At 37.4% G+C, this 23,096-nt stretch overlaps 1 protein-coding gene across 3 annotated transcripts in view; it reads left to right on the top strand.

Moving 5' to 3' along the window:
• Dmd (dystrophin) overlaps positions 1-23,096 on the top strand; it is a 2,436,643-nt gene that overhangs the window by 304,575 nt on the left and 2,108,972 nt on the right. For all 3 annotated transcript variants that reach the window (XM_085838134.1, XM_085838135.1, XM_029473188.1), the window contains exon 2: positions 11,368-11,429. In XM_085838134.1, the coding sequence (XP_085694260.1) occupies positions 11,368-11,429 (62 nt within the window). The remainder of the gene's footprint in view (positions 1-11,367; positions 11,430-23,096) is intronic.

Below are 23,096 nucleotides of genomic sequence, written 5' to 3'. Positions count from 1 at the left end.
GGGAACAAAACACCCAGGGAAGGAGTTACAGAGACAAAGTTCGTAGCTGTGATGAAAGGATGGACCATTTAGAGACTGCCATATCCAGGGATCCATCCCATAATCAGCTTCTAAATGCTGACACCATTGCATACACTAGCAAGATTTTGCTGAAAGGACCCAAATATAGCTGTCTCTTGTGAGATGATGCCAGGGCCTAGCAAACACAGGAGTGGATGTTCACAGTCAGCTATTGGATGTATCACAGGGCTCCCAATGGAGAAGCTAGAGAAAGTACCTAAGGAGCTAAAGGGATCTGCAACCCTATTGTTGGAACAACATGATGTACTAACCAGAACCCCGGAGCTCTTGTCTCTAGCTGCATATGTATCGAAAGATGGCCTCGTTAGCCATCACTGGAAAGAGAGGCCCATTGGACTTGCAAACTTTATATGCCCCAATATAGGGGAATGCCAGGGCCAAAAGAATGGGAATGGGTGGGTTGGGATGTGGGGGGCGCTATGGGGGACTTTTGGGATAGCATTGGAAATGTAATTGAGGAAAATATGTAATAAAAATATTAAAAATTAAAAAAAATAAATAAAATGCATTGATTAAACCAGGGTAAAAAAAAAAAAAAAAAAAAAAAAGAAACCTAGATTGGGAGAGTGTCCCCATAAGTTTGAGCTGACAGAAAGCCTATAAAGCATTTTCTTTCTTTTTTTTTTTCTTATTGGATATTTTCTTTATTTACATTTCAAATGTTATCCCTTTTCTCAGCTCCCCCCTAAAGCATCCTATCCCACCCCCCCCTTGTGCTGCTTCTATATGGGTGTTCCCCCACCCACCCACTCCGTCCTCCCTGCCCTCCAATTCCCCAACACTGGGGCATCGAGCATTCACAGGGCCAAGGCCTCTACTACCATTGATGCCCAACAAGGCCATTCTCTGCTACATATGCTACTGGAGCCATGGTTCCCTCCATGTATACTTCTTGGTTGGTGGTTTAGTCCCTGGGAGCTCTAGGGAGGTCTGGTTGGTTGATATTATTGTTCTTTCTATGGGTTTGCAAATCCCTTTAACTCCTTCAGTCCTTTCTCTAACTCCTCCATTGGGGACTACAATGGGGACTCCGTGCTCAGTCCAATGGTTGACTGCGATCATTTGCCTCTGTATTTGTCAGGCTCTGGCAGAGCCTGTGAGGAGATAGCTGTATCAGGCTTCTGTCATAATGTACTTTTTGGCATCCACAGTAGTATTAGGGTTTGGTGACTGTGTATAGGATGGATCACCAGTTGGGGCAGTTTTTGTATGCCTTTCCTTCAGTCTCTTTTCCACACTTTTTCTCTATATTTGCTTCCATGAGTATTTTGTTCCCTTTTCTAAGAAAGTCGGAAGCAGCCTGTCTTAGTCAGGGTTTCTATTCCTGCACAAATATCAGGAACAAGAAGCAAATTGGGGACGAAAGGGTTCATTTGGCTTACACTTCCACATTGCTGTTCATCACCAAGGAAGTCAGGACTGGAACTCAAACAGGTCAGAAAGCAGAGGCCATAGAGAGATGTTCTTTACTGGCTTGCCTCCCCTGGCTTGCTCAACCTGCTCTCTTATAGAACCCAAGACTACCAGCCCAGAGATGGTCCCACCCACAAGGGGCCTTTCCCCCTTGATCACTAATTGAGAAAATGCCTTACAGTTTTAACTCATGAAGGAATTTCCTCAACTGAAGCTCCTTTCTCTGTGATAACTCCAGCTGTGTCAAGATGACACAAAACTAGCCAGTACAATTGACCCCTTGTCAACTTGACACACAAACTCATCACTAGTAAGCCTCAACCCTTACATTCTTATTCATCACCAAGGTCTAAATAACTTTAAGCACCCCAAAGCCTTTACATATTCTTTAAATTTCAATCTCTTTAAAATATCCATCTCTTTTAAAGTCCAAAGTCTTTTTACAATTAAAAGTCTCTTAACTGTGGGCTCCATTAAAATAGTTTCTTCCTTCAAGAGGGAAAATATCAGGGCACAGTCACAATCAAAAACAAAAATCAATCTCCAACCATCCAATCTCTGGGGTCCAACTCATGATCTTCTGGGCTCCTCCAAGGGCTTGGGTCACTTCTCCAGCTATGCCCTTTGTAGCACAGGCATCATCCTCTAGGTTCCAGATGCCTGTACTCCACTGCTGCTGCTGCTCCTGGTGGTCATCTCATGGTACTGGCGTCTCCAAAACACTGCATGACCCCTTCAGTCCTGGGACATCAATTGCAACTGAGGCTGCACCTTCACCAATGGCCTTCCATGGCCTCTCACAGTGCCAATCCTCAGCTGCTCTGCATGACCCGACCCCTTCATGCCTTCAAAACCAGTACCACCTGCGTGACCCCTACACATTACCAAGTCCCACTGCAACAGGAGTACAACCTTGGCTATCTCTGGAACACAACCTCTTTGTGCTTCAGAAAACACTTCCCAGAAGATGTCATCTCAAATATGCGAGTCTCTTCTTAATCACTGATAATTTCTAAGCTCCAGCTAACCAGCATCAATTGTCCCAGTAATGCAAAGTTTTTGCTTTAGTAGTTCTGGTATCTTGTTAATCACAAGATTCTTCAGCCCCAGCTAACCAGAACCAAAGAATCTTCACAATTCAAAATAGCAATGGCCCTGAAAATAGTCTTTAGTTTTTCCCTCTGAAATTTCACAAGCCAGACCTCCATCTTCTGCACTGTTCTCAACATTATATTCCAAGCTCCTACACAACATCTGACAGAGTTCTTAACAACGAATGGATCTTCTGGCCCAAAGTTCCAAAGTCCTTCCACAGTCCTCCACAACATGGTCAGGTTGTCACGGGAATACCCCAGTCCTGGTACCAATTAGTCTTAGTCAGGGTTACTATTCCTGCACAAACATCAGGAACAAGAAGCATATTGGGGAGGAAAGGGTTTATTTGGCTTACACTTCCATGTAGCTGTTCATCACCAAGGAAGTCAGGACTGGAACTCAAGCAGGTCAGGATGCAGGAGCTGATGCAAAAGCCATGGAGGGATGTTCCTTACTGGCTTGCTTCCCCTGGCTTGTTCAGCTTGCTTTCTTATAGAACCCAAGACTACCAGCCCAGAGATGTTCCCACCCACAAGGGGCCTTTCCCCCTTGATCACTAATTGCGAAAATGCCTTACAGTTGGATCTCATGGAGGCATTTCCTCAACTGTAGCTCCATTCTCTGTGATAACTCCAGCTGTGCCAAGTTGACACAAAACTAGCCAGTACACACCAGACTTTGGCCTTTCTTCTTTTTGAGCTTCATGTGGTCTGTGAATTGTATCTTGGCCAGTCTGATCTTCTGGGCTCAGTGAGTGCATACATGTGTGTGCTTTTGTGACTGGGTTACCTCACTCAGGATGATATCCTCCAGATCCATCCATTTGCCTAAGAATTTCATGAATTCATTATTTTTAATAGCTTAGCAATACTTCATTATGTAAATGTTCCACATTTTCCATATTCATTCCTCTATTGAAGGACATCTGGGTTCTTTCCAGCTTCTGCCTATTATAAATAAGGCTGCTATGAACATAGTGGAGCATGTGTCCTTTTTGTATGTTGAAGTATATTTTAGAAATATGCACAGGAGTGGTGTAGCTGGATTGTCAGATAATACTATGTTCAATTTTCTGAGGAACAGTAAGATTGATTTTCAGAGTGATTGTACCAGCTTGCAATCCCACCAATAATGGAGGAGTGTACCTCTTTCTCTACATCCTCACCAGCATCTTCTTTCATATGAGTTTTTCATCTTTGGCATTCTGACTGGTGTGAGGTAGAATCTCATGGTTCTTTTGATTTGCATTTCCCTGATGACTAAGGATGTGGAACATTTTTTATTTATTTATTTTTTAGGTGCTTTTCAGCCATCCGGTATTCCTCAGTTGAGAATTCTTTTTTTTATTAGGTATTTTCCTCATTTACATTTCCAATGCTATCCCAAAAGTCCCCCATACCCTCCGCCCCCCCCCACTTCCCTACTCACCCACTCCCACTTCTTAGCCCTGGCGTTCCCTTGTACTGAGGCATATAAAGTTTGCACAAGAAATGGGCCTCTCTTTCCACTGATGGCCAACTAGGCCATCTTCTGATACCTATGCAGCTAGAGACACGAGTTCCAGGGATACTGGGGAGTTCATATTGTTGTTCCACCTATAGGGTTGCAGATCCCTTTAGCTCCTTGGGTACTTTCTCTAGCTCCTCCATTGGGGGCCCTGTGATCCATCCAATAGCTGACTGTGGGCATCCACTTCTGTGTTTGCTAGGCCCCAGCATAGTCTCACAAGAGACAGCTATATCTGGGTCCTTTCAGCAAAATCTTGCTTGTGTATGCAATGGTGTCAGCGTTTAGAGGCTGATTATGGGATGGACCCCCGAATGTGGCAGTCTTTAGATGGTCCATCCTTTTGTCTCAGCTCAGAACTTTGTCTCTGTAACTCCTTCCATGGGTTTTATATTCCCAATTCTAAGAAGGGGCAAATTAGCAAGTTGTATCTTATATCTTGGGTATTCTAAGTTTCTGGGCTAATATCCACTTATCAGTGAGTACATATTGTGTGAGTTCTTTTGTGATTGGGTTACCTCACTCAGGATGATGCCCTCCAGGTCCATCCATTTGCCTAGAAATTTCATAAATTCATTCTTTTTAATAGCTGAGTAGTACTCCATTGTGTAAATGTACCACATTTTCTATATACATTCCTCTGTTGAGGGGCATCTGGGTTCTTTCCAGCTTCTGGCTATTATAAATAAGGCTGCTATGAACATAGTGGAGCATGTGTCCTTCTTACTGGTTGGGACATCTTCTGTATATATGCCTAGGAGTGGTATTGCGGGATGCTTTGGTAGTACTATGTCCAATTTTCTGAGGAACTGCCAGACTGATTTCCAGAGTGGTTGTACAAGTTTGCAATCCCACCAAAAATGGAGGAGTGTTCCTCTTTCTCCACATCCTCGCCAGCATCTGCTGTCACCTGAATTTTTGATCTTAGCCATTCTGACTGGTGTGAGGTGAAATCTCAGGGTTGTTTTGATTTGCATTTCCCTGATGATTATGGATGCTGATCATTTTTTCAGGTGCTTCTCAGCCATTCAGTACTCTTCAGGTGAGAATTCTTTGTTTATCTCTGAGCCCCATTTTTTAATGGGGTTATTTGATTTTCTGGCATCTACCTTCTTGAGTTCTTTATATATATTGGATATTAGTCCCCTATCTGATTTAGGATAGGTAAAGATCCTTTCCCAATCTGTTGGTGTTCTTTTTGTCTTATTGACAGTTTCTTTTGCCTTACAGAAGCTTTGCATTTTTATGAGGTCCCATTTGTCAATTCTCGATCTTACAGCACAAGCCATTGATGTTCTATTCAGGAATTTTCCCCCTGTGCCCATCTCTTCGAGGCCTGAGAATTCTTTGATTAGCTCTGTACCCCAGTTTTAGTAGGATTATTTGATTCTCTGGAGTCTAATTTCTTGAGTTCTTTGTATATATTAGACATTTGCCCTCCTGGATGTAAGATTGGTAGAGATCTTTTCCCAATCTGTTGTTTGCTGTTTCGTCCGATAAGTGATTGACGTTTTTTGGGCTCAGCCCATTGCAGTTTTGGGTTCTATAAAAAAAAGCAGGCTGAGCAAGGCATAAGGAGTAAGCCAATAAGGAGCACCCCTGCATGGCTTCTAAATCAGCTCCTATTTTCAGATGTCTGTGCTGTTTGAGTTACTATCCTGACTTCCTTCAGTGATGAATAGTGATCTTGAAACATAAGCAAAATAAATCCTTTTCTGCTCTACTTGCTTTTGGTCATTGTGCTTATCACAGTAATACTAACTCTAACTAAGATAATGACTTTAAAAAATATCTTCTTTCATTAACTGAGATTTAGTACCTTAATGTGTGGTAGCCAGTGTTAGCTTACATTTCATTGTTATGGGAATCTGAAGAGAAGTCTATCAATTGCATGAAACTGGAAACATATTTCTGTGTAGTAATTGCAATAGAAAAGATTATTTGTATCAGACAATCAGGTGGCATTGATAAATGTTTAAGTACTCTCATGCATTCTCTCAGTCTAATTGATTCTAAACTATTTAACTTTATACAGATACATAAATGGATAATATAAGTATTTTGGACAAAGTAGAAAGAAGCAGAATAAATGTGTTTGCATGATTGAATAAAACTTGTTCTACTTCATTATTAGTCAAAGCACTTCGCATAAATGCAAAGATTAGACATCTTCTTTTACTTATCTTTGTATTAATCACTTAAAATAAACAATATCTGCCATTGAGTTTATAATGCTGCCATTCAGAGTTTTTTTGGTATTGGCATCATGACTATAATGGCAACACTCAGGAGATAGAGGCTTAAATACCAGAAATTCAACTTTACTGCAATCTATATAGCAAAATCCAGAACAGCTGTGTATCTGTGAAAGAAAAGAAGAATAGAAATTCCTACACCCTTTACTCCATGCTCTCTAGTACTAGAAATTTGAGAATGGTGAGTAGGAAAAAAATATTGTCATGTTTAATAACTGCCATAACACTCAAATAGTAGCTACATAAGTAGGAAGATTATGGGATGAAACAGAGGCAAGGAACCTTGATCATTGTGTACTAAGCTATAGGTCAATATGATCATGATGACTTAAAGCACTGTTTTATATAAGGACGTCTATCATTACTTTGCAATTCTGAAAGCTAGAAGGAAATATTGTAGAAGTTTCTGTCTTATATCTTTGCATGTGGGGACATATTTGTATGAATGTGCATGTTCACAAGGAGTCTAGAAGTTGAAATCTAGAGTTTTCTTCAATCATTCTCTATCTTTGTCATTCAAGCAAGGCCTCTCAGTTAAAACCAGAGCTCACTTACATAGCTTGTCTAAATATGCCGGTTCCTCTAGGAATTCACTTTCTCTACCACCCAGCACTGGAATAGCAGATAAGCCATCATGTATACTTGGCATTTAAGTGGCTCGTGAATTCTGTTCCTTAGTTGTGATGATTGTATGAAAAGCTCTTTAAAATTCTGAACAATGTAACAGTGCCAGAAAGTTTTTACTATAAAGAAACGACAAATAATTGAGTCAGTAGTTATGGTCATCTTTATTTAGATATCATACAAAGTATACATGTATTAAAATACTTAATGGTGCCATATTAATATAGTTTTAATGAGGCAATGAAAATAAATTTAATTTCATAAAAATATTTTTATTGTGTTACTTTTTTTAAACAAATGAAACATACTATCAATTAGTAAAAGTAGGGGCCTGGTATAGCAATGAAATCATCCAACATCATGTGTGAAATTTTTATAAATTTCCAGAGACATTTACATTGTACATAATAAAATTTTAGTAAGCTTCCATATATGTTATGATGTGCATAGAAATCTGGGTTGCTCAAATAGAGCATTTAAACTTGTGATTGCCTTGAATTTTTGTGGATATGTTTAACCTTTATTACTTTGATTTGTTCATAGCACAATTTGCAAATATGTTATGATATAAAGGGATATCTACTCAAAATTATCACTATGGACCTTGATCATTCTCTAACTTAGTTTTCATAATATTAGTTTCATTCATTTAGAGTTTATCTTCTTGTGTTAAAAACAGAAAATCGCATATGAATTGATTTAAATGTTATGAAAACAATTATTGTGCAATAAGACACTAATAATCATTCTGGATTTTGTAGCTATAATAAAATGAATCATAATAATATTTATCACATTTAAAGTGCTACTATGCCAGAGGAAAACATTAGCAAGCAATTCATTGCAGATTTATTTTTCTGGTATGAAAAATGATAATTGAAGCAGGCCATTTACTGAAGATGCTTGTGTGTTGAACCTCACATTTAGTGCTATTTATATAGTAGATACATAGCATTTTGCACATAATGTCAAGGTTTCTATGCTGCCTTCAGTGCTTTGTATATTGAGATTTGAAACTAATTGAAAATAAATCAGAACTCTTTTTCACCTAAAAGCCTTTGGAAAAACTGTCTTCAAATGGCTTATTTTGAAGGTTATTTGCTGTGTTTTAAAAACATCTTTGTGTGTGCTTATGTACTTTCAAATACTCTGTATCGGTATATATTTCTATTGCCATAACAAAATTTCTGGGATTAGATTTTTTTATACAAAAGGGCTTTTTATCTTAACTCATCCTGCTGAAGGTTGCCAGAACTTGTTCAGCTTCTTGTGAGGGACCCAGTGCCAAAATGCAAAGGACTTGAAGGCACTTTCAGAGATTGCACTCAAAACCTTTCTGTATCACTGTTGTATATCTGTTTCTTTTTATTTGGACATAACCATTGCCCAGTAAATCAATGTTCGTCATCAATGTCATGAAGTATTAATAGCAGAGTAGTATTCCCGCATAGACAGGGCACAAATGCTTACTGGGCTTTTGAACCCTTTTTACTAGATCTATTAGTCTCCTCTCAATTCTAGAGGTTACAAAAGAGGTAAAGAGATTGTTTATGGGAATTCTTCTGTAGTGTGGCTACCCATAAATCGTGGTAGGGATTCTTCAGTAGCACAGCTTATTACAATGCAGTTGGGACTTTTAGTGAGAGAGCTGCCATAAATTGCTTAGACAACTTCCTGCTGGGACAGCTGCCTTTAAATCTCTAATGTTCACATAATTAAACCCAGAAAACTTATTGATTACCCAACTCTATAGGAGAAAACCTCTTCTTTGATCTATCAGTACTATATCTTTCTCTAGAGTGAATAAGAGTTTCTTTACATCTTCCAAGAAAAGTTATACTCATAATTTGTTCTTTCTTTTCCCATTCATCGATTCATTCATTCACTTTTATTAAAATTTCTTAATAACTATCTTTAGTTGTTACCCTAGTCCTGTGAGAGCAAGAACATACTCCTATCACATAGCATTAATGTATTTGGGCAATTTCTGCACTCTTCCTCAAGCACCTCCCATTAAACACCAGTTCCCAACATAACCACATAAATGTAGCCACACAAAACATAATGAGTTTTGTTGTGAGCAGAATATATTTAATGCATAACAGACTCATCTTCTCTCTAGTGTTTGACAGAATATTCATGGATTTGAATGTAAAAGGGAATTGGAATTGCAAATAAGTTCATTTACTTTTAGGGCTATCCCTATATATCCCTGAGAAATATTTGTCTCGAACTTAGTGCCAAGCCAGTTAAAATGTTCCATTGAAAATGTTCTATTTCTTCTTTTATTAAGTTGAAAATAATGTTATGGAATTGATGGTGATAGATAGGAACTGTTAGGCTTGAAAAGTATTAGTCTACTTTTGTTTATTCAAATTTGTCAACAAAGGAAAGGCTTTGCCATTATATATTTATGATTTATGTGATACCATATGGATAATGTTGAAATTGAACATATGTATAGTAGCCTGTGGGAATAACATAATTAAATAAAAATAAGTTATTTTATGTAGGTGAATAAAATTTCCCTTAAAGGATAGCAGTGATCTGCTCTTTTGAACATTAGTAAAAAAACTCATCTTGTAGATTCTTTTTGATTTAAAGGTAGACATCTTTTAGTGTATGTATGTATTTGTCATGGAAAAGCAATTCTGCATTATTTTATGTTATTAAGGGAAAGTATGACTATTTACCACTGAAATTTATATAAGAAATGTTTTTATTTGGAGGCATTTTTATAACAGTCTTTTTGACCTAAGTAAATAGTATTTGAAATATCAATGCTTGACACATTTATAGATTCATTGGTTTGTTGAATATTAACTAATATCAGATTTAAAGAAAATATATTATTACTGAAGATAGACTTTTTCTGTCAATTTGACTCAAGTAATTTTCAGCTTAGGAAAACAAGTAATTATATAATGGTGGCTTTTATAAAGTTAATTCTTAATAATTTCTCAACAAAATCTTTTGGCATAAATCTGTGGAAATTTCTCCCTTTGAGTTTATATTTGTAAGCCAAGGCATGTCATTTACATTTACATTTTCCTGAATTTAGACACAAAGAGGCATGAGAAATTTTAGACTTTTTGTGATTAGCCCTCCCTCAACGCATTTATATTTTCTTTTTTCTTAAACTAATAAAATTTATTATAAATTATGCACCTCAGGATTGACTTTTTTAATTCATTAAAATAATTTACATTTGTTAAACACCTCTTTAATATACATGATATCTTCTGAAGCTAAAAGTAATATGCACTCAACCAGTTTTTAAAATCTATTTGTAACATTAAACATTGATAGAAGTAGAAAAAAAATCTCTTATGATGTCCTCTATGAAAGGAAATTGTGACAAGTTCCTGATTAAACAGAAACCGCTCCATCTCAATACACAGAAGAATATGCAGCATAAGTGTGGCTTCAGAGAATTAATTGAGTAGTGTTCTTTCTGTTTCTATGTTGCAGAATAGTTTGAAGTGTAGTGTTTTCCTGAGTTCATAATCTGGATAAAGAATAAAATACAAAGATAACAGTCTTAGGGTTTCATTCTGTGAAGAGACACCATGACCAAGGCAACTCTTATAAGGAACAGTATTTAATTAGGGCTGGCTTACAGGTTCAGAGGTTCAGTCAATTATGATCATGGCAGGAAGCATAGCAGTGTGCAGGCACACATGATACTGGATAAGAGCCTGACAATCCTACATCTTGATCTCAAGGCAGCCAGGAGAGTTTGTCTCTTGCATAATGGACATAGCTTAAGCACTAGGAGCACCCAAAGCCCACCCCTGCAGTGACACATTTCCTCCAACAAGGCCACACCTATTCTAATCAGGACGTGCCTCATTAATAGTGTCACTCTCTGTGAGCCAAACATTCAAACACAGGAATCTATGAGGGCCAAACTTATTCAAACAACTATAGTAACTAAGCCATACTCTTGGTTGTTACATAAACTTTCTTCTATGAGGGTCAGACTCAAGTTAGAGAATATAGTAGTTGTAAAGTAATAAATAACAATTTTGTTGTAAATGAGGAAGAGAAAGGAAAAGAGGGAAAGGTCTAGGATTATATTTGCTAAATAATCAATACCCTATGTTTTTCTTAAATTATACCAGGATGATTAATGATTATCAAGAGAGAAATATTATTCCATTTACTCAGTGAAACTGATTTCAGTAGTGTTATTATTTTTGAATGAGTATGGACCTGAAAATATCTATTAATTTAGAAATTCTTTTTAATTGAATGCTCAATACCAACTTTACTTAGGTTCAACTTCATTTAGCAATGATTTTAAAACTAAATTTAAAATAATATTTGAAAGTTATTTTGGTTATAAAATCTAATCCTAGTTATAACTTTTATTTTTTATTTTATAATATAGATGAAAGAGAAGATGTTCAAAAGAAAACATTCACAAAATGGATAAATGCACAATTTTCTAAGGTAAGAATATTTATTTTAAAATGAAATATTGATTGACTTCTTGTTTGTTTTTTTGTTTTGTTTTGTTTTTCTTTTTTTGTTTTTTGGTTTTTGGTTTCTGGTTTTTCGAGACAGGGTTTCTCTGTGTAGCCCTGGCTGTCCTGGTACTCACTTTGTAGACCAGGCTGGCCTCAAACTCAGAAATCCGCCTGCTGGGATTAAAGGTGTGCACCACCACGCCCGGCGTTTGACTTCTTGAAATTGATTCTAGAACTATAATTTGAAATGTGGATATTATTTTTCATATGTGTCTTTTTAATTTTGGATATTTAAATCTGCAAGTCTTACATTTTATTTGGTTTCAAAACATATGATAAGGAGGTGGGGATTAAGTTTCTAAACCACATTTGTTTGATTTATTGTTAGGGACTTATTACAGTATACGCTGCCAATTATATTATCTATGTCAACCATTAGAAAATATGAGGGTCTTTATTGTTGATGAAATAGTCATATTTCATTTTTATTTACTTAGTAAGGTTTTGGGTTTGTTTCTCTTCTTCTTTTTTTTTTTTTTTTTTTTTACAAAAATCAAGTGTTCTTAGGTGTGTGGGCTTATTTCTGTGTCTTTGATTCTATTCCACTGATCAATCTGTTCTGATGTCAATAACATGCAGTTTTTATGACTTGCTCTGAATTACAGCTTGAAATTAGGGGTGATGATTCCTCCAGAAGTTCTTTTATTGTACAAGATAGTTTTAGTTATTTTGGTTTTTTGTTTGTTTGTTTTTTGTTTTTCCATATTAAGTTGAGAATTGTCTCAAGGTCTGTAAATAACTTGTGTTGAAACTTTGATGGGAATTGCATTGAATCTGCACATTGATTATGGTAAGTTGGGCATTCTTACTATGTTAATTCTATTGATACATCAGCATGGGAGACCTTTCCATCTTCCGATATCTTCTTCAATTTATTTCTTCAGAGACTTGAAGATCTTGTCAAAAAGGTATTTCAATTGCTTGATTAGAGTTATACCAACATATTTTATATCATTTGTGGCTATTGTAAAGGGTGTTATTTCCCTAATTTTTTGTCAGTCTTTTTATCATTTGTATCCAGCCAGTTTTCTAAAGGTGTTCATTAGATGCAGGAGTTTTCTGGCAGAGGTTTTGGTGTTACTTATGTATACTATTATATCAACTGCAAAAAATATTTTTTCCAGTTTGCATCCCTTTAATCTCCTTTAGTTGTCTTATTGTTCTACCTAAGACTACAAGTAATATGTTGAAGTGACGCAGAGAAAGTGGGCAGCTTGTCATGTCCCTGATTTTGTGGAACTGCTTGAAGTTTCTCTGCATTTAATTAGATGTTAGCTATTCACTTGGTGTATATCACCTTATTATGTTTAGGTATGTGCATTGAATCATTGATCTCTCCAAGGCTTTTACTATGAAGGGGTGTTACATTTTGCCTAAAGGAAAAATGCTTTTGAAGGCTTTTGAAGCATCTAATGTGAATTTTACTGACGTTTTGTTTATACGGTGAATTACATTGATGGATATTTGCATGTTGAAGCATCCCTGCATCCCTGGGATGAAGCCTACTGTGGTTGATAATTTTTTATATGTTCTCAGATTCAGCTTGTGGGTATTTTATTGAGTATTTTTTTCATCAATATTCAAAAAGGAAATTGGTTTTAAATTCTCTTTCTTTGTTGAGCCTTTGTGTGATTCCGGTGTCAGGATGGCTGTGGCTTTATAGAATGAATACAGCAGTGTTCCTTCTGTTTCTATTTTGTAGAGTAATTTGAGGAGAATTGGCATTAGCTCTTCTTCTTCTTAGCATTCTGCACATGGGATTTTTTTTTTTTTGGTTGGGAGACTTTGCTAACTCCTTCTATTTTTTACAGGTTATAGGACTATTGAGATAGGTTACTTAATATTTATTTACCTTTGGTAAGTGTAATCTATTAAGAAAATCATCCATTTCATTTTGATTTTCCAATTTTGTGGAGTAAAATCTTTGGGAATAAGGTCTAATGATTCTTTGGTCTCCCTTAGTGTTGTTATGTCTCTCTTTTTCTTTCTGATTTTGTTAACATGGGTATTATCTCTCTGCCTTTCAGTTAGTTTGCCTAAGGGCTTGTCTACATTGCTGATTTTCTCAAAAAAGCAGCTCTTGGTTTTCTTGATTCTTTTTATTGTTCTCTTTGTTTCTAGTCTATTGATTCCAGCCCTGAGTTTGATTATTTCTTGTTATCTAGTCTTCCTGGACGTGTTTGCTTCTTTTTGTTATAGAGCCTTTCTGTGTGCTTTTAAGTTGCTAGTATGAGATCTATCCAATTTTTTTATGAAGGTACTTAGTGCTATGAACATTCCTCTCAGCCCTGCTTTCACAGTGTGAATTTTCCTTTTAGCATTGCTTTCATTGCGTCTAAGTTTGGTAATGTGCTTCCACTTTCATTGAATTCTAGAAAATCTTCATTTCTTTATCTCCTCCTTGACCCAGTGGTTATTTAGTAGAGAGCTGTTCATTTTCTATGAGTTAGCAGGCTTTCTGTTATTTCTGTTGATGAAATCCAGATTTAATCCACATAGATCTGATAAGATGCAAGTATCTATTGAGGCTTGCTTTGTGACTGAATATATGGTCAATTTTGCAGAAGCTTCCATCAGGTGCTGGGAAGAAAGTATATTCTTTCTTCTTTGGATGAGATATTCTATATATATGTAAGATTCATTTGATACGTAACATCTCATAGTTTCATTATTTATTTAGTTCTTATCTTGATAACTTGTCAACTGGTAAGATCAGGGTGCTAAAGTCTCCCACTAATAATGTGTGGGGTTTGGTGTTTGATTTAAGCTTTTAGTAATGCTTCTTTTAGGAATATGAGTACCCTTGCCCTTGGGGCATATATGTTCTGAATTGAGACATAATCTTGGTTGATGTTTTATTTCATTAATATGGAGTATCATTCCCATTCTCTTGATTACTTTTGGTTGAAATCTACTTTATTAGATACTAAAATGGCTACTTCAGCTTGTGTCTTGGGTCCATTTGCTTGGAAAACTATTTTTCTAGCCCTTTACCCTAAGGCTGTGTCTTTTTTGGTTGCTGTGTTGTGTGTCTTGTAGTCTTGTATGAAGCAGAATGATAGATCTTGATAATGCATCTAATGTTAGGCTGTCTCTTTGTTGAGGAATTTGGTCCATTGATGCTGAGACATATTAATTATTAATGTTTGCTAATTCCTCTTATTTTGATGTTGGTAATAGTCATGTGTGTGTGTGTGTGTGCGTGTGTGTGCGTGTGTGTGTGTGTGTGTGTGTGTGTGTGATCCTCTTCTTTTGCTTTTGCTGGTGTAAAATTATTTATTTCTTATTTCTTCTGGTTTCTTGGGTTTAGTTACCCTCCTTGTGATGGAGTTTCTTTTCTAATATCCTCTGTAGGACAGGATTAATGAAAAAATGTTGTTTAAATTTGGTTTTGTCATGGAATATCTCATTTTCTCCATCTATGATGATTGAAACTTCTACTGAGTATATCAGTCTGTGCTGACATTTCTGGTCTCCTATTGTCCATAAGATAGCTACCCAGGATCCTTCTGGCTTTTAGAGTCTCTGTTGAGAAGTTGGATGTAATTCTGACAGTTTTGCCTTTATATGTTACATGGCCTTTTTCCGTGGTAGGTTTTAGTAAATTTTCTTTGTTCAGTACATTTTGTATTCTGATTATAATATGGTGGGAAGCTTTTCTTTTCTGGTCCAATCTATTTGGTGTTCTGTAAATTTCTTTTCTTTTTTAATTTTTTTATTACATATTTTCCTCAATTACATTTCCAATGCTATCCCAAAAGTCCCCCATGGCCCTCCCTCCACTTCCCTACCCACCCATTCCCATTCTTTTGGCCCTGGCATTCCCCTATATTGGGGCATATAAAGTTTGCAAGTCCAATGGGCCTCTCTTTCCAGTGATGGCCAACTGGCCATCTTTCGATACATATGCAGCTAGAGACAAGAGCTCCGGAGTACTGGTTAGTTCATCATGTTGTTCCAACGATAGGGTTACAGATCCTTTAGCTCCTTGGGTACTTTCTCTAGCTTCTCCATTGGGAGCCCTGTAATGCATCCAATAGCTGACTGTGAGCATCCACTTCTGTGTTTGCTAGGCCCCCACATAGTCTCACAAGAGACAGCTATATTTGGGTCCTCTCAGCAAAATCTTGCTAGTGTATGCAATGGTGTCAGCGTTTGGAAGCTGATTATGGGATGGATCCCTGGGTATGGCAGTCTCTAGATGGTCCATCCTTTCATCACACCTCAAAGCTTTGTCTCTGTAACTCCTTCCATGGGTGTTTTGTTCCCAATTCTAAGAAGGGGCATAGTGTCCACACTTTGGTCTTAATTCTTCTTGAGTTTCATGCATTTAGCAAATTTTATCTTATATCTTGGGTATCCTAAGTTTAGGGCTAATATCCACTTATCAGTGAATACATATTGTGTGAGTTCCTTTGTGATTGTGTTACTTCACTCAAGATGATGCCCTCCAGGTCCATCCATTTGGATAGGAATTTCATAAATTCATTCTTTTTAATAGCTGAGTAGTACTCCATTGTGTAAATGTACCATAATTTCTGTATCCATTCCTCTGTTGAGGGGCATCTGGGTTCTTTCCAGCTTCTGGATATTAAAAATAAGGCTGCTATGAACATAGTGGAGCATGTGTCCTTCTTACCGGTTGGGACATCTTCTGGATATATGCCCAGGAGAGGTATTGCTGGATCCTCAGGTAGTACTATGTCCAATTTTCTGAGGAACCGCCAGACTGATTTCCAGAATGGTTGTACAAGCTTCCAATCCCACCAACAATGGAGGAGTGTTCCTCTTTCTCCACATCCTCGCCAGAATCTGCTGTCACCTGAATTTTTTATCTTAGCCATTCTGACTGGTGTGAGGTGGAATCTCAGGGTTGTTTTGATTTGCATTTCCCTGATGATTAAGGATGTTGAACATTTTTTTCAGGTGCTTCTCTCCCATTCGGTATTCCTCAGGTGAGAATTCTTTGTTCAGTTCTGAGCCCCATTTTTTAATGGGGTTATTTGACTTTCTGGAGTCCACCTTCTTGAGTTCTTTATATATATTGGATATTAGTCCCTTATCTGATTTAGGATAGGTGAAGAACCTTTCCCAATCTGTTGGTGGTTTTTTTGTCTTATTGATGGTGTCTTTAGCCTTACAGAAGCTTTGCAGTTTCATGAGGTCCCACTTGTCAATTCTCGATCTTACAGCACAAGCCATTACTGTTCTATTCAGGAATTTTTCCCCTGTGCCCATATCTTCAAGGCTTTTCCCCACTTTCTCCTCTATAAGTTTCAATGTCTCTGGTTTTATGTGAAGTTCCTTGATCCACTTAGACATGACCTTAGTACAAGGAGATAGGAATGGATCAATTCGCATTCTTCTACATGTTAACAACCAGTTGTGCCAGCATTTGTTGAAAATGCTGTCTTTCTTCCACTGGATGGTTTTAGCTCCCTTGTTGAAGATCAAGTGACCGTAGGTGTGTGGGTTCATTTCTGGGTCTTCAATTCTATTCCATTGGTCTATTTGTCTGTCACTATACCAGTACCATGCAGTTTTTATCACAATTGCTCTGTAGTAGAGCTTTAGGTCCGGCATGGTGATTCCACCAGAGGTTCTTTTATCCTTGAGAAGAGTTTTTGCTATCCTAGGTTTTTTGTTATTCCAGATGAATTTGCAGATTGCACTTCCTAATTCGTTGAAGAATTGAGTTGGAATTTTGATGGGGATTGCATTGAATCTGTAGATTGCTTTTGGCAAGATAGCCATTTTTACAATGTTGATCCTGCCAATCCATGAGCATGGGAGATATTGCCATCTTCTGAGATCTTCTATAATTTCTTTCTTCAGAGACTTGAAGTTTTTATTATACAGATCTTTCACTTCCTTAGTTAGAGTCACGCCAAGATATTTAATATTATTTGTGACTATTGAGAAGGGTGTTGTTTCCCTAATTTCTTTCTCAGCCTGTTTATTCTTTGTGTAGAGAAAGGCCATTGATTTGTTTGAGTTAATTTTATATCCAGCTACTTCACCGAAGCTGTTTATCAGGCTTAGGAGTTCTCTGGTGGAATTTTTAGGGTCACTTATATATACTATCATATCATCTGCAAAGAGTGATATTTTGACTTCATCTTTTCCAATTTGTATCCCTTTGATCTCCTTTTGTTGTCTAATTGCTCTGGCTAGGACTTCAAGTACTATGTTGAATAGGTATGGAGAAAGTGGACAGCCTTGTCTAGTCCCTGATTTTAGAGGGATTGCTTCAAGCTTCTCACCATTTACTTTGATGTTGGCTACTGGTTTGCTGTAGATTGCTTTTATCATGTTTAGGTATGGGCCTTGAATTCCTGATCTTTCCAAGACTTTTATCATGAATGGGTGTTGGATCTTGTCAAATGCTTTTTTCTGCATCTAACGAGATGACCATGTGACTTTTGTCTTTGAGTTTGTTTATATACTGGATTACGTTGATGGATTTCTGTATATTGAACCATCCCTGCATCCCTGGGATGAAACCTACTTGGTCAGGATGGATGATTGTTTTGATGTGTTCTTGGATTCGGTTAGCAAGAACTTTATTGAGGATTTTTGCATCAATATTCATAACGGATATTGGTCTGAAGTTTTCTATCTTTTTTGGGTCTTTTTGTGGTTTAGGTATCAGAGTAATTGTGGCTCCATAGAATGAGTTGGGTAGAGTACCTTCTGTTTCTATTTTGTGGAATAGTTTGTGAAGAACTGGGATTAGATCTTCTTTGAAGGACTGATAGAACTCTGCACTAAACCCATCTGGTCCTGGGCTTTTTTTAGTTGGGAGACTATTAATGACTGCTTCTATTTCTTTGGGGGATATAGGGCTGTTTAGATCATTAACCTGATCTTGATTCAACTTTGGTACCTGGTATCTGTCTAGGAACTTCTCCATTTCATCCAGGTTCTCCAGTTTTGTTGAGTATAGCCTTTGATAGAAGGATCTGATGGTGTTTTGGATGTCTTCAGGATCTGTTGTTATGTCTCCTTTTTCATTTCTGATTTTGTTAATTAGAATGCTTTCCCTGTGCCCTCTAGTGAGTCTGGCTAAGGGTTTATCTATCTTGTTGATTTTCTCAAAGAACCAGCTCCTTGATTGGTTGATTCTTTGAATAGTTTTTCTTGTTTCCACTTGATTGATTTCGCCCCTGAGTTTGATTATTTCCTGCAGTCTACTCCTCTTGGGTGAATTTGCTTCCTTTTGTTCTAGTGCTTTTAGGTGTGTTGTCAAGCTGCTAATGTGTGCTCTCTCTAGTTTCTTTTTGGAGGCACTCAGAGCTATGAGTTTTCCTCTTAGAGATGCTTTCATTGCGTCCCATAAGTTTGGGTATGTTGTGGCTTCATTTCCATTGAACTCTAAAAAGTCCTTAATTTCTTTCTTTATTCCTTCCTTGACCAAGGTATCATTGAGAAGAGTGTTGTTCAGTTTCCACGTGAATGTTGGCTTTCTATTATTTATTTTGTTATTGAAGATCAGCCTTAGTCCATGGTGATCTGATAGGATGCATGGGACAATTTCAATATTTTTGTATCTGTTGAGGCCTGTTTTGTGACCAATTATGTGGTCAATTTTGGAGAAGGTACCATGAGGTGCTGAGAAGAGGGTATATCCTTTTGTTTTAGGATAGAATGTTCTGTAGATATCTGCCAGATCCATTTGATTCATAACTTCTGTTAGTTTCACTGTGTCCCTGTTTAGTTTCTGTTTCCATGATCTGTCCATTGGTGAAAGTGGTGTGTTGAAGTCTCCCACTATTATTGTATGAGGTGCAATGTGTGCTTTGAGATTTACTAAAGTTTCTTTAATGAATGTGGCTGCCTTTGTATTTGGAGCATAGATATTCAGGATTGATAATTCCTCTTGGAGGATTTTACCTTTGATGAGTATGAAGTGCCCCTCATTGTCTTTTTTGATGACTTTGGGTTGGAAGTCAATCTTATCAGATAGAATGGCTACTCCAGCTTGTTTCTTCATACCATTTGCTTTGGAAATTGTTTTCCAGCCTTTCATTCTGAGGTAGTGTCTATCTTTTTCTCTGAGATGAGTTTCCTGTAAGCAGCAAAATGTTGGGTCTTGTTTGTGTAGCCAGTTTGTTATTCTATGTCTTTTTATCGGGGAGTTGAGTCCATTGATTTTAAGAGATATTAAGGAAAAGTATTTGTTGTTTCCTGTTATTTTTGTTTTTAAAGTTGGCATTCTGTTCTTGTGTCAGTCTTATTTTAGATTTGTTGAGGGATTACCTTCTTGTTGTTTCTAGGGCGTGGTTCCCATCCTTGTATTGGTTTTTTTCTGTTATTATCCTTTGAAGGGCTGGATTTGTGGAGAGATAATGTGTGACTTTGTTTTTGTCGTGGAATACTTTGGTTTCTCCATCTATGTTAATTGAGAGTTTGGCTGGGTATAGTAGCCTGGGCTGGAATTTGTGTTCTCTTAGTGTCTGTATAACATCTGTCCAGGATCTTCTGGCTTTCATAGTCTCTTGTGAAAAATCTGGTGTAATTCTGATAGGCTTGCCTTTATATGTTACTTGGCCTTTTTCTCTTACTGCTTTTAGTATTCTATCTTTATTTAGTGTATTTGTTGTTCTGATTATTATGTGTCAGGAGGTATTTCTTTTCTGGTCCAGCCTATTTGGAGTTCTGTAGGCTTCTTGTATGTTCATGGGCATCTCTTTCTTTCGATTTGGGAAGTTTTCTTCTATAATTTTTTTGAAGATGTTTGCTGGTCCTTTGAGTTGAAAATCTTCATTCTCATCCACTCCTATTATCCGTAGGTTTGGTCTTCTCATTGTGTCCTGTATTTCCTGGATGTTTTGAGTTAGGATCTTTTTGCCTTTTCCATTTTCCTTGATTGTTGTGCCGATGTTCTCTATGGAATCTTCTGCACCTGAGATTCTCTCTTCCATCTCTTGTATTCTGTTGCTGATGCTCGCATCTATGGTTCCAGATTTCTTTCCTAGGGTTTCTATCTCCAGTGTTGCCTCATTTTGGGTTTTCTTTATTGTGTCTACTTCCCTTTTTAGGTCTAGTATGGTTTTGTTCTTTTCCATCATCTGTTTGAATGTGTTTTCCTGTTTTTCTTTAAGGACTTCTACCTGTTTGATTGTGTTATCCTGTTTTTCTTTAAGGACTTGTAACTCTTTAGCCATGTTCTCCTGTAGTTCTTTAAGTGAGTTATTAAAGTCCTTCTTGATGTCCTCTACCATCATCATGAGATATGCTTTTAAATCCAGGTCTAGCTTTTCAGGTGTGTTTGGGTGCCCTGGACTGGGCGAAGTGGGAGTGCTGGGTTCTGATGATGGTGAGTGGTCTTGGTTTCTGTTAGTAAGATTCTTACGTTTACCTCTCGCTGTCTGGTAATCTCTGGAGTTGTTATAGTTGTCTCTGTTTAGAGGTTGTTCTTCTGGTGATTCTGAGTACCGTCTATCAGCAGACCTGGGAGACAGGCTCTCTCCTCTGAGTTTCAGTGGTTAGAGCACTCTCTGCTGACAAGCTTTCCTCTTAAAGGGAAGGTGTACAGATATCTGGTGTTTGGACCTCCTCCTGGCCGAAGAAGAAGGCCCAAAACAGGACCTTTCCCAGATGCTGTGTTGCTTTGGCAGATCACAGAAGCTGTCAGCTTCTGTGGTGCACACTCTCACCTGTGCAGACTAAGTTCCTAGGTTTGGTGGAGTCCTGGATCCAAGATGGCGCTCCCTGCTCCTGAGGCAGAGGACTCCTGTGCAGGGCAGACTACTGTCTTCTGGCTGGGAGGGTGGCGGATGTCTGCGGCCTCAAAAGGGTGCTGCCTCAGCGGCTCTGTGGCTCCCGCCTGTCCCAGAAGCTGTCTGCCTCTGTGGTCCTCACTCTCACCTGTGCAGACTAAGTTCAGCAGAGTCCCGGAGCCAAGATGGCGCTCCCTGCAGGGCGGACCACTGTCCTCTGGCTGGGCTGTAAATTTCTTATATGTTTATAGGCTTCTCTTTTTTTCAGGATAGAGAAGTCTACTGTGATTTTGTTGAAAATGTTTTCTAGTCCTTGGAGCTTGTAGTCTGCTCCTTTTATCCTTATTATTCTTATGTTAGGTCTTTTCATAGTGTTCCAGACTTCTTAGATATTTTGTGTCAGGAGCATTTTAGGTTTAACATTTTTCTTTGACTGATGTATCTATATTTTCAATCATATCTTCTATGCCTGATATCTCTCTTCTCTTTCTTGTATTCTGTTGGTGATACTTGAGTCTGTAGTTCCTTATTCTATTCCCTAGATTTTCCACCTATAGGATTCCCTCAGTTTGTGTTTTCTTTATCACTTTTATTTCCACTTTTAGATCTTGGATAGTTTTATTCAGGTCCTATACTTGTTTGATTATATTTTCCCATATTTCTTTCAGTGACTTATCCATTTCCTCTTTAAAGTCCTTTATCAACTTTATAAGATTGGATTTAAGGTCATCTTCTTGTGATTCACCTGTCTTAATTTATCTAGGGCTTTCTGTGGTGAAATAGCTGGGCTCTGGTGGTGCTGTATTGACCTGGCTATTGTTGGCTGTATTCTTCCAGTGGACTTTAGCCATTTTTTCTCTCTGGTGTTGTCTGGATGTTCCTAGAGCCAATAAGATGCCTAGGTAAGACAGGCCGAGCCTTGGACCTGACAATGGAGCTCAGGGAAGAGAATGTTGTTCTTGTGCCCCAGGTGGAACTGAATGTTTCTGTGGTCCTGCAGGTCTCCTAGAGAATGGAGGCAGAACTGTGACCTGATGATGGAGTTTAGGGGGCAGAACCCAGCTCACCTCTGCTGGCTTTGTGCCAGATGGACCTGGAAACCTTGGAAGAGTCTTTTTAAGTGCAGAGGTTTAGTTGATTGTATTGTGCTGCTGATAAACATAAACTATCCTCTTAATGCACCTTTCTCCTTTTGCAAACCTTTTGCAATAATAAAGAAATGTTCTTTTCTTTCTATCACAAAAGGCTTTTGAATATCATTATGGTATTAAAAGCAAATCATTCCAAACTACACTTGAACATGTAGGCGAGAAAGATGCTTTTGTCTTTGCTCTGATGTTTTAATTTTTTCCACTGAGTTAATAGTTAATAAAATTCCATTACAGAACTTTAAAAAAACCAGAAACTAGAACATGTATTTTAAAAGATTAAGTTATTTTAACTAAGTGAAATTCAAGTGTACTGTTAAACAATAACATAAAATAACAGTAAAATATTAAATCAAACTAACTGAAAATGAATTTATAAATATTTAAGTATGATTAGTAATTCTCAAGATATTTGCAAGATGGGTATACATGGTTTATTTAGTATATCTACTGGCATTATGGAAATTTATTAATGTTTCAAACAGACAACAGATAGATTTTCAAACATATATCTACAAATTACAGTTATAAATATACTTACTGGAATAAAAATTTAAAAATACTCTCAATATATAAAGCAGCAGAGGCTTTCTCCCTCTTTTACTTCTTTTTGTTCTTTAACCTCTCCTTACAGTCCAGTCTTTACCCTCTTCGTCTGCCTCTGACTGTTCAACATTTCATACCTCCTCCCTCCTCCTTCTCCATCTCCAAGAGGATGTT

This window comes from Mus caroli, unplaced genomic scaffold (genome assembly GCF_978045245.1).
Source record: "Mus caroli unplaced genomic scaffold, Mus_caroli_1 scaffold_5, whole genome shotgun sequence".
Lineage (NCBI taxonomy): Eukaryota > Metazoa > Chordata > Mammalia > Rodentia > Muridae > Mus > Mus caroli.
Note: the sequence above shows the minus strand (reverse complement) of the source record. Positions and strands in the feature narration are given on the sequence as shown.